At 42.6% G+C, this 14,403-nt stretch overlaps 1 protein-coding gene and 1 pseudogene across 2 annotated transcripts; both read right to left on the reverse strand.

Annotated features, from left to right (window-relative positions):
• Positions 1-361: 361 nt before the first annotated feature.
• On the reverse strand, positions 362-1,030 carry LOC308106164 (protein rapunzel-like; annotated as a pseudogene). The gene has a single exon. The product of its transcript is annotated as a protein rapunzel-like (transcript).
• Positions 1,031-9,309: 8,279 nt separating this feature from the next.
• On the reverse strand, positions 9,310-10,512 carry htr1fa (5-hydroxytryptamine (serotonin) receptor 1Fa; the record flags this gene model as incomplete). Its single annotated transcript, XM_080456651.1, has 1 exon — positions 9,310-10,512. The coding sequence occupies one exon, from the start codon at positions 10,510-10,512 to the stop codon at positions 9,310-9,312; it is 1,203 nt and encodes a 400-aa protein (XP_080312777.1).
• Positions 10,513-14,403: the final 3,891 nt, after the last annotated feature.

Genomic DNA, 14,403 nt, shown 5'->3' on the forward strand with positions numbered 1-14,403 from the left:
GTCTGACAGACTCACAGATGCAGGAGAAGGGAAGAACAATCATGTAATCACTTACACTGGGTTTGGTGGACACACAGCCGTAAGTCAGAACTAAATAATGAAGGTATATCATGCAGTTGGCGATCAAATATGGCAGACTTGGCCAAGGGGGCAGCCAGTCTAGAAAACCTAATGAACGTTTCATAGAAATTTCATGGCAATTCTTCATAGCACAGCTATTCCATTCACAGCAAGGCTGTGCATCTCTGTCAAACGGCTGTGCATCTCTGTCAAACACCAAAGAGGAGACTTGTTGGATAAACCAAATCCGCTTTTTTATAACCACATCCCTTCGTCGACTCCAGCCCAGTCTAGCTCAGGTTCAGGTGGAGATGACCTCTCTGCACTGACACAGGACTTCCAGCATTTTGTTCTGGATAGCCTCCACCCTCTTGCCCCACTTCACCCTAACCTCGTTTTCATCGTCCTTGGTAACTGCCGTGTAGGCCATGAGGGCAATGAGGCCGATCTGGAAGAGGTGGCCCAGGTGGGAGCAGTGGTGTTCCATGATCTCCCTCGCAATGGTCCAGGTACACCTTCAGCAGGGGCTTCCCGAACACCGCTCCGGTCCCCATTACACCGCGGTAGAACACTCGCTCTGGTCCTTCTCGTAAATGTGAGCGTACTCATCCATGTGGGCCTGGGCGTTCCCTGGATCTTTCTTCACGTACTTCACCATGTTGTTGAAGGCTTCATATTGGTGTTTGATGTACTCCTCATACTTGCCGAAGGTCTGGTTTACATCATTGATGTGGATCTGCTGCAGGCACTGACGGTTCTGTTCAGAAATGCTTGTGAGCTTGCTGTGGACTGCTTGGAAGTCCTTGTCCGCAGCGTGTACCTCCTCACTCCCCAGGCCCTTGCGGACCACCCCAATCAGAGAGGAGACGATACCAAACATGGGGTTGATGGAGGAGGCAAAGGAGGTCGCCTTCTCCAAACATCCCAACACTATGGCCGCAGTCTTCTTCATCTGCTCTGTGTTTTCCATGGCTGCTGCTTCTGGTTCCTCGGCCTGGATGGAGAGGAGAGGGCTGAGTGAAGCACTGGTTTGACACAAGTACCTTTTATAGTGCAAAATGAGGGAGGGGCGGGCAGGGTGTCGGAACATTTAGAATACCAATACGCAACGCGGTGTGAGCTTGTATATCGTCTATTTTCAAATAGCCGAGGTATAAAATAGGGGCGGGCTAAAGTGGTTAATGTATGTTTTATAATGTAACATGTTTATATCTGCAAAGTAACTAGTCACTAAAGTTTTCAAATAGTTGTAGTGTAGTAAAAGTACAATATTTGCCTCTGAGATGCAGTGGAGTAGAAGTAAAAGTATAGACAATTGGAAATACTTCGGTAAAGTAAAAGTACCGTAAAATTGTACTTAAGTACAGTACTTGACTAAATGTACTTAGTTACTTTATACCACTGCTGTGTCATTATCAGATGAGGTCCATTAGATTAACCATAGTGGTCATCAGTCTTGTCGCCTAAGGATATGGACGGTAGTTCTCAGGTGGCTTTTCGTATTCCAAGCTACCTTTTAGGAGATTCCTCTTGACCAGATATACAGGTTTTATAAGTACTGTAGATCCTCATTCAACCCTCACATACTAAGGTCTTAACAGTGCAGTCATCCCCCCACCATTGGAATATAAGTGATGATGAGATAGATTTCTCTCCCTTTCTTTAATGGACTCAAGTTTTTATTTTGTATAGCATGTGTTCTATGTGGATTATATGCATTTGTGATCATTTCCCTCAGTATGGCAATGACTCTGTATATTGTGGTCATCTCCCATTTTTATGCCCCTTTCCCTCAGATTTTATTGCCATCTAGTATTCTTATTATTTGTCAAACACTACCAGAGACTTGGACATGAGTGTGGACAATGGGGATTTGAAATGTGAATATGTGTATACTTTGTAATGTGATCTTGGTGTAGTCTAATGATGATTTAATTATTGACAGTTTGTGGTCGCTATAAAATGACATGATGTATCTGTCATAACCAGTGAACCCTGATGAAGGCCAGTAGGGCCGAAACTTGTTGGTCACCTAGTTAAGGTTTCGAGGCCTATCAGGCTCGAAGCCTTTATTACGTTCCTTGGCTTTCTTCTTCCGCCGTTTTTTTCAGTTCTGGCCTAACCGTGTGGTCACTTTTTACGAAACTTGGCAATATGGTAGAGGGCTATGCCAAACGGCTAAGAAACTAAACTCACAACTATCGGCCAAAGGGTGGCGCTATTTCACTCAATTGACTTTGAACAGGTACAACTCATAACCTGTTTGACCTACAGCCATGAAACTTTGATACACACATGCGTCTCCTCATGCCTAACAACATTTGACCTCTGACCTTTAGATTTCCCACCATTTTGAATTATATGAAAAACAGTAAAAATCTATCTCCTCCTGGGATCTTTGAGCAATCTGCACAAAACGTTTTAAACATGAACTTTGGACCTACAAACGCACAAAGCGGATTTTCCATAAGTGAAAACCATAAGCTTTTATAAGCCAATGAATATTGCAGTTTTATGAAAATTATTCGTCTGCCCCTAACACGTACATGCAGACTCACATTTGTTTGAAACTTTGCAATAATGTAGAGGGTCATTCCAAGTATCACTGAAACCAATCTTAATCCAATTGGTGAAAGGGGGACGCTATAGCAATTTTTTGAAAATGCAAACTTTCAACAGGCAAAAGTCATGCCTCGTTTGGCCGAGAGCCGTGAAACTTGCTTACACATGTGCCTTGACTCATGAGGAACATATCTATCACTTTGACCAGTAAGCTCCGCCCTTAGATTTTACGCCATATTGAGCAGTTTGAAAAACATTTAAACCCAGGATTTCTGAGCAATTTGCGTGAAACTGTGTCAAATGTGCGAGCACCTTTTTGACCAGGTCAGGTCTTTTGGTCCAATGGCTTGATCGCTTAATCATCTGCCTTGAGACCATAGGGTCGCCGGTTCGAATCCCACCTCATGTAGACTTCATTATAATTGCACTGCACACAACATGACTGTATCAATGAATACATGCGAATTGTTAAAGATAACGTGAAATGCTTATTTGAAAGTAGTTATTTTCAATGTATGACGTCCTTCATTCGCCCTTTTGTTTTGTTTTGTTGGATTCTCCTTTCTCACTGTCTGAGGCTGTGGATTGAATAGCTCAATGAATAAAGAATAGCCTCATGTTCCAAAGGTCCCCGGTTGAAATCTCATTCATTACAGTTTACATTTAAATTGCATTGTACAAAACATGACCCTGTTAATTCAGACATGTGCATTTTTTTAAAAATAACACTTTTTTGAGAGTAGTTGTTTTTTATGTATGACATACTTTCTTGTGAAAATAGCCGATCTACAATCTCACAACTTTTCAGATAGCAACGCGTTGTGAGCTTGTAGATCGACTATTTTCACTAGTTTCCATTCCGAGAGGACAAAAAAAATCTTTATTGGTAAATGTTTTGTGAACCAGAGATCTAGAGTAGTTAGCGAAACAGAGGCTCGGTTCATAACCTACGGAAGAAGCTATAGATATCAACAGACACCATCAGGGAGGCCATATCTCTAGCTCAATGAGAAGAGAGGCAGCCTGTTAATCCATAGGTCGCTGGTTCGATCCTGTCCCCAACAATGTGTTGAAGTGATCATCATTGCGAATTCTTCGTTTTACAAATAGTGTTTCTTGAGGTTAGGTCGTTGTTTTACTGAGGTGAAGGTTAGTGAGGGTGGGTGTAGAAAAGAGTCATCTAGTCAGCAACCTGGGTTTTAATCTGGGTTTTAGCATCAGTACTACATTGCATCCTTGTATCTTGGGCAAATGATCAAGATGATTTCTATTTGCTTAAGATCTTACTGGCAGCAAGTAAAAAAGCCATTACTAAGAACTGGTTGCAGAAAAAAAATCCTACTATGGGCCTATTTGTCCAACAGTTGCATCTTCTAGAGCACAAGAGCAGATGACCTATTCTTTAAGACTCCAAAAAGAGTTGGGGGAAAAAACATGGGAGAAATGGTTAGATTAGACAAACCAGATCTCTAACAATAATTATAGTTTGCATCCTCTATTCTGTACCTCAAATCTTGTAAACATTTATTTTGTTCTGTTAATAGTGAATCTCCCATGACCTCTTTTGTTTTTTGTTTAGTTTTTTTTCCTGTATGTTTTTGGTTTTTATTGTCTCTTTTTGTGTCCTGTCTTTGTTTGTCTTGCAAAGTTTGAAAAAAATAAAAATAAAGAGTTTTAAAAAATAAAAATAAAGAAGTAATCAATCCAGCGCCGCCGAGACACCCAGCAGTGCCACAGAGGCCCCGCCGCCACAGCTCAACGCCACAGAGGCCTCCGTGTTTGTTCAATATGAAGCTGCTTTGGTGTCCAACTGTCCACAGACAGAGGCATCCTCCCCAGCAAAGCAGGTGGCTATGAACATGGAATTAACGCTTTATGACCTACTTTTATGGTACTTTACATATGCTGGATCAAGTTAAAACAAATCATATCAAATATGGTTCTGTGGTTCATTCAAACAAGACATTAAAACTATGGTGCAGAGAGGGGACTTGTGTGTGAAGGAATTTTCTCATGTTTCCTTGGGCCTGGTTTTCTGAGGTGTATGACACGCACGCACGCACGCACGCACGCACGCACGCACGCACGCACGCACGCACACACACACACACACACACACACACACACACACACACACACACACACACACACACACACACACACACACACACACACACACACACACACACACACACACACACACACACACACACACACACACACACACACACAAAATGCTGGAGGCAACCATGCAAAGTACCAACCTGCTCAGGGTTCAGTGTCTTGCTCAAGGAACCTTCCAGTGCCCAGACGACTGCTCTCCCTCCTGAGCTGAACAGTGCTTGGAGACAGTCTGGTCTCCTTTCCACAGTAATCATCATTTATTAGGCAATAATTCTGTCAGACTCCAAACGGACATTGGCAGAAGAATTCGACTGCTTCATTCAGCAGTGCAATCTGACATTTGTATGTCACATTGTATTACTCAAATATATCTGAGAGTAAAAAAATTAGACATAGAATAGGTTGTTTTTGTCCCCTCGTAGGACCGGAAGTTCGGAGGTAGATTGGCGAGACATACAGTACGGATTACACTTTCTGTGTGTGTGTGTGTGTGTGTGTGTGTGTGTGTGTGTGTGTGTGTGTGTGTGTGTGTGTGTGTGTGTGTGTGTGTGTGTGTGTGTGTGTGTGTGTGTGTGTGTGTGTGTGTGTGTGTGTGTGTGTGTGTGTGTGTCTGTGTGTGTGTGTGTCTGTCTGTGTCTGTAACCAATCAAATCGTCCATGGGAAATGTAAAAGTTAACTATTATTTATTTATTTGTTTTCTTCAATTGGACAGGTAAGGTGGGAAATGTTAAAGATGTTTAACCAATCAAATCACAACGAAGAGGTCGGGTGGGAAATGTTAACGTTTTCTTTCAGGTGTGAGTCAAATAAATGACAGTTTAATCAACAAGGGACAGTCAAACACAACTGAAACACTTAATACAATCACACCATGTCTAAAGAATAGGGGCAATTACAAACTTCAAGGCACGTTTAAAAGTACATACACTGGCATTTGGCCCCTTCACAAAGCCCTGCCCCAATCAATCAATCAATCAATCAGTCAATCAATCAATCAATCAATCAATCAATCAATCAATCAATCAATCAATCAAACAATCAATCAATCAATCAATCAATCAAACAATCAAACAAACAGTGTTTTGCAGTACACCCTTAGCCCGATTCATACTTCATCGCACGAGGGCGTTACACGCCAAAAATAGCAGACCTACAAGCTCACAATGTGTCTGAACATAAATTAGGCATTACAGAACTATCTGAACAAAGGGGCCATTAATTAAAACGTTATTTTTTGTCTTTGCTTAGAACTCCTTGCCTCATTTTCAATATGTGTATGGATAGACGCTGACAAGGAACAAATTAACCACCCTTTGAAAAGTTTCTCATTTTAATTTGCCTATTAGAAGATGATGCATAGGTTCAAAGAAAGGCAAGGGCTATCTGTAACAGGTTTAGAAGACTACAAAGTTCTTTTCTGTAATCATATGATTATGTTTGGTTCTGCGCTGGCTGTGAAGTGTGGTAAACACTGTTTTTTTTTTTACTACCATAACCACTTTTTTCTTCTGCCATTTGCTGCTGCTAAGGTGAGCACATTTATTTAACATTCAATATTGAATGTCACGACTAACGAGGACCCTCAACATGTTGTTCCTAAAATATGAGAACATGAGACAGTATATAGAGTCTTGCCTCTAGTCTACATTCATCTTCATCTTCAGGGGACTGATTAGCCAGATAAGGAACACTCACATTTTAGTTCAGTTCAGTATTCCACGTATTTATTTATTTGAATAATGTAGCTCTCTATAAATATTCTTAATTTCATTGCTGTGGGGCAGAAATCTTGACAGTGCAATGCAAAAGTAGCAAAAATAGCTTACATATGTTGCAATGTGACACATACATTGTGATCTTGTAGATGTGCTATTTTTGAAAGTTCTTGAAAAATGTTGACACTTTTGGTACATTTTTGCCTATGCCTTGCCATGCCAAAATAGGGATGCCAGTTTGAAAGTCTGTCTGTGGCTTTTATAAATATTTGACCAATGCAAAGAATTCACAATAGCTAAATACAGTAATAACTACAATGGATCCATTGGAACCCAAATTCTTTTTCAATTTTGAACATACAAGGGTTTCACCTGACAGCGAAAATGTATTGTTTCCTTTCTTGTGGGAGTGAAGGGGAAGGAAATTCAGTTTAATTTATCCAGTGCAAATTCTGCATTCTCTACTTCAACCACGATGGGGAGCCATCATTCCAGAATTCTGATGGCCATCCATTTAACTTTCACTTTCAGCATACTGAAAAATGGGAGGACTATGACACCATATTGGAAATCATTTACACATAAACCATTTACCAGCGCATAGCGTTACCCCCCGACAATCCTTACCCATATAGAGCTATATTTGGCTACGAGTTTCAATAATTGTATTAAAATGCAAATGAATTGAATATATCTTCCTGGTTCCCATTTTATATGATAGGTTGCTATATTTCACCACACAACACATAGCAAGGTCAAAGGTGAGGTGTGAGTCAGAATGTGCCTACTCATAAATGACGGAGAGTACTCATCTCAGAAGAGATCTGTTACTCATCCACAAGTATGCCAACAACGGTCGGCATTGGAAACGACCTTCTATAGTGTGGATGTTTACTGTCTAGCAACAGGAGAGTGAGAGAGAAAGAGTGAACAGAAACAAAGAAACAGAGGAAGCCAGAAAGAAAGAAGGAACACATTCTGTGCTGCCAGTGGGGTGTGTTTGATGTCTCATCCCTCTGGTATATAGCCTCCAGCTATGCTTTACTGATATACTTCTATCCACAAACAGGATACAGGAGGATATATCATGCGCTTTTTGGAGGCTGTTAAGAGGCAGGAGTTCTATTCCAAGTGTTTGAGTGGGAGTTATATAATAGCGGTAGTTCATATTCATTAATCTAATGCAGGCTATGGGTGGGGTGGTTTGGAATGGCAGGGTGTAATAGAAAAGACTAATCGCTTGAACACCCAGGTCACATAGAGCCATCCTTCTATAAATTCACAGAATCGCTATGGGTGTGGGTGTGCGTGTGCATGTGTGTGTGTGCGTTAGTATGAGTGTGTCACCAGCATATCTTGAGAACTGCCAGACAGAGTACCCTGATGACCGGCCTGGACATCTTATTTGGGCATGCCTCGCACAGAACTCCATATATGGGCATAAAATGGACACAGACAGACAGACAGACAGACAGACAGACAGACAGACAGGTATAACGAGTACTCTGACAAGGGCATTGCATAACCGGGTGGGAAAATGCATTCCCGACTTGCATCATTCCTGAATAGGCCTAGTCTACTTCTCTCAAATGCTGAAATCAAGACACGTTGCATAATGAGTCACCCATGTGTTTTTATGGATCAGAGATGTTGCACAGAAATGACAAATTGCTAACTGTCAAAACCTTCAAGGGTAATCTTTTAGGGGTTGAACAAAAATAGTTGGTGTCATATTTCAATAAAGCATATAACACAAATGGTTTGACTTTGTTGCAAGATCAAGGTGAATGTTAAGTACAGTTAAAACATGTCCAATATGGATATATGAGGTCTAATAAATGACACAGTTTTGTCTGACTAATGCTGTGTGTGTAGTACAGCATCAGTGAGCTATACCACTAGATCTGGGTAGGTTCCATTAATTTTTCAATATTTGTTCAGTCACTAGAGCATGTGTTTTGATTGGGTCACATATTTGAATATAGTCCAGAGTTGCGACAGCCTCCGTTAAAAACAGTTACTGTTATTCAGTAGTTTTTGATATGCTTATTTAGTTATTTACACCCTGGCAGTATGAATCGCCCGCAACACCAACAAACTAACTAAGTATCATGTCAACAAAGCTGGATGAATGCGATATTCTTCTAATGCTTATATAAGCAATTTCTGCAGTTTCTGTCTCTGCGGAGACACATCGTCCTTTATAGAGTCACAAGCGTAAACAATTCTCACAACTTGTCATTGCATTCCAGACTTGATCTGTATTTCAGCTACTGTAGCAGCTCATCAAAAGATGATTTATACTTAGCTGAGCGGTGGTGTCGCACAACTAAATATAACAGGGCTTTAAGATAAGAGGAAGGACACGGAAATAGAGTGACATTTTGTTCAGCTATTTTGAAGTGAAGCCATGAAGTGGGCCTGTTCCCGGACGCCTATAGAGACCCGATCCAAAGAAGGTCAGCACACAAGGTTCCAGCACATCAATGTGTGTCCCCACACCCCAATTATCATCCAGGAGTTCCAGGGATTGTCTGTTACGGACTTCAGCCTGGGATTTAGCCGCCAAGCTCCTTGCTGTGCTAATTCTGTTCAGACTGCAGGAGAGTCTGGGAATGTGTGTCAATCATACTCACAAAATTACTTCCTCAGACAAAATCATGTAACAGTCTGTGACCTGACCTCAGGCAGACAGCACCCATTCCGTTGTCTGTAAGTGTTTGTGTTTGTGTTTGTGTGTTTGTGTGTGTGTGTGTGTGTGTGTGTGTGTGTGTGTGTGTGTGTGTGTGTGTGTGTGTGTGTGTGTGTGTGTATAGTATATCATATCATTATGCTTAATTTTATATATCAGAGGTAATGATTGCACCTAATCATTCTCTGGAAAGCTTTTTTGAAGTCTTCATTGAAGATGGTGTAGATGAGAGGGTTGATTAGTGAGTTGAGGTAACCCAGCCACGTCAGGAAGTCGGCCATCTCCATCGAGGTGTCGCACGAGCCACACGTGTTGACGATCACCTCCTTGATGAAGAAGGGCAGCCAACAGATGACAAAGGCCCCCAGTATCAACCCCAGCGTGGACGCCGCCTTGCGCTCCCTGGAGCCCGAGATCCGCGGCCCTTGGGACAGCTGGCTCTGTCGCGAGCCACCGCGGTGCGACTCACTCCAGTGGGACTTCCTCCGCATGGGCTTAGAGACACGCACGCGCACATGCTCGCGGTCGCGTTCCCTTTCGCGTTCCTCCGTGGACGCGTCCGAGACAGACTTCTCCGTGGGGTTCAGGGGGTCCGGGCTGCGAGGGCCGCCGTCCCCAGTGGGGTAGGTGGAGGGGATCACGCTCCCATTGGTCATGCAGGAGTGGCGGCTGGCCCGACTGGCCTCCCTGCGCATGTAGAGGGTCTGCGCAGCCCGGTAGATCTTGTAGTACAGGATGAGTATAAGCAGCAGGGGGATGTAGAAGGCTCCCAGGGTGGTGTACAGGGTGAAGGCGATGTGGTGGTGTCTGATGATGCACTGGTTCTCCTCCAGCGAGTCCACGCTGTAGTGCCGCCACAGCAGGGGGGGCATGGAGATGAGGATGGACAGGAGCCACACCACGCCTATCATCGCTCCGGCCCTGGCGCCAGTGCGCTTGCGGGCGTACGCCACGGCATCCGTGATGGCCCTGTAGCGGTCGAGGGCGATGCTGGCCAGGTGCAGGATGGAGCACGTGCAGCAGGTGATGTCCACGCTCAGCCAGACGGTGCACACCACCCAGCCCATCACCCAGGTCTCTTTCTGGATGTAGACGATGCTGACAGGCATCACCAGCACGGCCACCAGCAGGTCTGTCGCCGCCAGCGAGCAGATGAGGTAGTTTGCCGGGTGGTGCAGCTTGCGGGTCACTATGATGGCGGTAATTACCAGGCAGTTGATGATTGTCGTCAGGACAGCCAGCACTGACAGAGTCAGGGTAAGAAGGATCTTGCTCGGGGGGTTTCCAGTGGCCTCCACTGTGTCATTGCCACTGCTATTTGTAGCAAACCCCCCCTCGGTGCCGTTAGGAAAGTCCATTCTGCAAGGAGGAGGTGAAGACTGGGGATTAGCACGGGGGGAAGCTCAAGGAAAAATGCATTTTCAAAAATTGTCTTTCATAGCACCTAAGAAATTCATGAATTTATAATTGTGTTGTGACTGTGCCAGTAAATTATTTGCAACTTTTAATCGGTTCTGAATGTAAATTTTACATTCAGAACCGCATAAAATTCATTTTTTGTAACTAAACACTGGGTGAAAAGAGCCACAATGCCAACCTATAAAATAATAATAGCTATAGTACAGTACCTGCTGAGACTGAAAGCGGTCCCTCTGGCAGTGACTTCAGAGTGTGACACACAGCCTGCTGTGATCCATCCACGGTCCACTCTCTGGAGGTCCGGCCATCCCTGAACACCCTGTGTCACTGAGGAAGCTGAAGGAGAGAAAGGGAGGAACAAAGGCGGAGGTGTCATTTCACAGCAGTGGCAAAAATGTTAGGACTTAAGCCATACTGTATTTCAAAAATTGTGAAAATTGTTTATCTACGAGCTCACAATGCAGCAATGCGCAAATTTAGCTATTTAAGTAAATAAAATAATAATTAAAAAAAAATTATGTTCACCTATATATACATATAGAAAGAAAACATACAGACAAGAAAGAAAAATGTCTATAGTGTGTGTAACATGTCAAATGTATATGGACGGGCGTGGATTGAGATGCACTCAGTGCCGATCTAAAATCAGAGTATTCTGCAAGAAAAAGAAAAGGTGAAGAAGGTGAAGAAAATATGCTTAAAAGAAGTGAATTGTAATTTAAATGTGAACACCAGGAAGTGGCAATTGCCATACCCCATGGGAACCCAAATGACGACCCTGAAAAAAGTGACTGCGGAAGGGGGAGTGGGAAGGACTGGAGGGAGGGATGGAAAGAAGCAAGGTGAAGACATTCTCCATCAAAAGCAACAAACAGAGCCACTGACGAGGATAACGATGACACACACATGTGAACTCCCACCCGCAAAGTCACTGATCAAAGGAAGTGAATATGTATTCATATTCTTCCCTAATGATCAGTGGTGTGATTGAATCTTGTTGCATATCTGCATGTACATATACAGGTGTGCCACCAAGGAATGGAATAGTCTAACCCCATCCCTCAAAAAATGCAGTTCGCTGGGCTCATTCAAAACAGCCCTAAAAACTCATCTTTCTGGAGGCCGAAAGAGGAGATAGTACCATTTTCCCTGTAGACAGACGACCCCCCCCCCTCCTCTTTTTTGTACATATTTTGTATTTCCTCATGCATTTTTTGTATATAATCGTTATTTTTCCATGCTTCACCCCCCCCCCCCCTTTTTTTTGTACATTTATTTTTTATTTTAATTTTTTTCATGCTCCTTTTTTTGGTACATAGTTGTATTTTTTCTGTATTATCTGTATTTTCATATTGATTTTTGAACTGTTTGGTTGCTACTATATATGTCTATGAAATTAATTCAAGGACCCCAACGGAAACAAGTCCGCAAGGACTTTTTTGGCCGGACCTTTTAGACAAAAGCATTATAAATGTAACTGTGTTGTTTTACATTCTTTTGCCTAATAAAAATTTCAATCAATCAATCAAGTCCCTTCAGTCTCCGCATTGCTCACCATTCTCAATACATGAGAGGGAGGGTTGCTATAGAAACACAAGAAGTTCTTTTTGCCATTGGTGGAAAGTAACATTTGCCCAAGTACTGTACTTAAGTACAATGTTGAGGTAGTTTTACTTTACTGGAGTATTTCCCATGTTCAATACCTTTACTCCTACTCCACTACATCTCAGGCAAATATTGTACTTTTACTTGACTACAATCATTTGAAAAATGTAGTAGTTACTTTATAGATTTTCTTATTATTAAAATTACATTAACCACTTCAGCCCCATATATACTTTGGCTATTTGATAATAGCCGATCGTGAGCTTGTAGATTTTCAAAGGATTTGTATACATTTGAAAACTTGTGACTTGGGACTACATACAAGTATTGTAATTTAACTTGTATTACTTAAGTATATTTTGATGCCAATACCTTTGTACTTTTACTCAAGTAAATGTTGAATACCTGACTTGTACTTTATGTATTTCTAGTTTTTCTACATTGTGGTATTGATACTTTTACTTAAGTACAATATGCGATTACTTCTTCCTCCACTGCTTTTGACTTCACGGATGGAGCAGGGAGGCAGCTGAAGTCTGTTTAATTGTCATGTCAAGTCCACCCGAGGCTGTTTGATACCCAAGCACCAGTGGGGGGAGGGTGAGGGGGGTGTTGGTGGTGGGCGGTCGATGGTTTTCAAGGCTAAATGGCGGCTGAATGAAACAAGCGTGGCAGTTTGTTCGCTTATAATCTCTCAAGAACAGCTTCTGCACTGCGTTGGAATCTGTCGGGGAGGTTCGTCATAACGAGTGCGCATTCAGATCAGGAAGTAGGCCGCGCTTTACCCAAACACATGTAGTGGGCGGGATTCACATGTCCGTCGATCTTTCCCCCTCGAAACAAACCGAAACTAATTTAACAATAGCGTCCGCGGAGCAGACAAAACCACGGAAATATATTCACATTTTAACTTACTCTTTCATCATAGAAACAAGTGGGCTTATAACCAAAACGATCCATGTTCTCTGGGAGAAGTGGTGTTAGTGTTCCGTGTAGAAATATTGTTAGTGGGAATGAAAACATAGTCGCACCAACCGGAAGTGATGCGCTGAAGGCGCATCACAAACACCGGTTTCCTTCAAACAGCAGAGGGCGCTGTTTTTCATTTTCAGTTGGCGATGGGTTCCCAGATTGGTTCGCTTAAAGCCCTTACACAGGTTGACCGCTTCCTGTGAGCTTTGAATTGGCTTTTTTACGCAGAGCACTTGACATGGTGCAGTTAATGAGGCAGTTTGCTGTTTCGGTGGCACACACTGGGGTGAGCCACTGATGCAGAAAAGTCAGCAGATGCCCTCAGAATTATGTCATACTGTATACTGTAGCGATAGCCTATTAACCACTTGAACCCAACACTTTGACTGGATTCCCAAGGGCTCTATATACTTAGGGCCCTATATTGCGTGTTGACATTTTTTACTATTTTGAAAAACATTAAAAAATAGTTCAAATAGCCGATGTACAAGTTCACAGCGTATCGATGTAGATTGGCTATTTTCATGACAATTAGCCGATCTACAAAAATCACAATGCGTCGCGAGCTCACTCTGGTATTTTCTGCAAATGTTAGCCCCAGAGTACGGATACTAGTGTTCAAGTGGTTATTGAGGAGTGGATCGAGCAATGCGCAAGTCCACCTTTAAATGATGAGCTGCAAATATGCGTGTTTGTGTGTGAGTGTGTGCGTGTGCGTGTGCGTGTGCGTGTGCGTGTGCGTGTGCGCGTGCGTGTGTGTGTGTGTGTGTGTGTGTGTGTGTGTTATTTCTTGCATGCAGAATAGATCATTATGAACATGATGTGTGTGCGTGTGTGCTGTCCGTAATGTATATTCATGCATGTGCAGTGATTGATATGTTGAGTGAGCCAGCCTTTCATTACGTGCAACAGATACAAACCAGCTCTGCCGCTGTGTTCTGAAACAACACAGGCTATACCTGAGGCTGCCGATAAGCTCTATTGGACATGAGCTGTATCTCTCTGAGTCTCTGCACTGTCATGCTAAAAACAAAACCTGTTTTATGGATTCTACATGGAATATGGATTCTACATGCTTATGAAGGTATAGTATAGTTGGCATGCAAAAGACATTATCTGTTAACAACCACAAGGGTTATCATGCAAAACTAATTGAAGATACATGCTTTCGATGATGCTTCTGCATTGTATTAGGCACAGTTCTGAGTTGAGCAAATAACAGAGCAGCTGACAAAAATAAAACTGTCGATTCA

The sequence above is a fragment of the Gymnoscopelus braueri genome (genome assembly GCF_963280865.1).
Source record: "Gymnoscopelus braueri genome assembly, chromosome: 18".
Lineage (NCBI taxonomy): Eukaryota > Metazoa > Chordata > Actinopteri > Myctophiformes > Myctophidae > Gymnoscopelus > Gymnoscopelus braueri.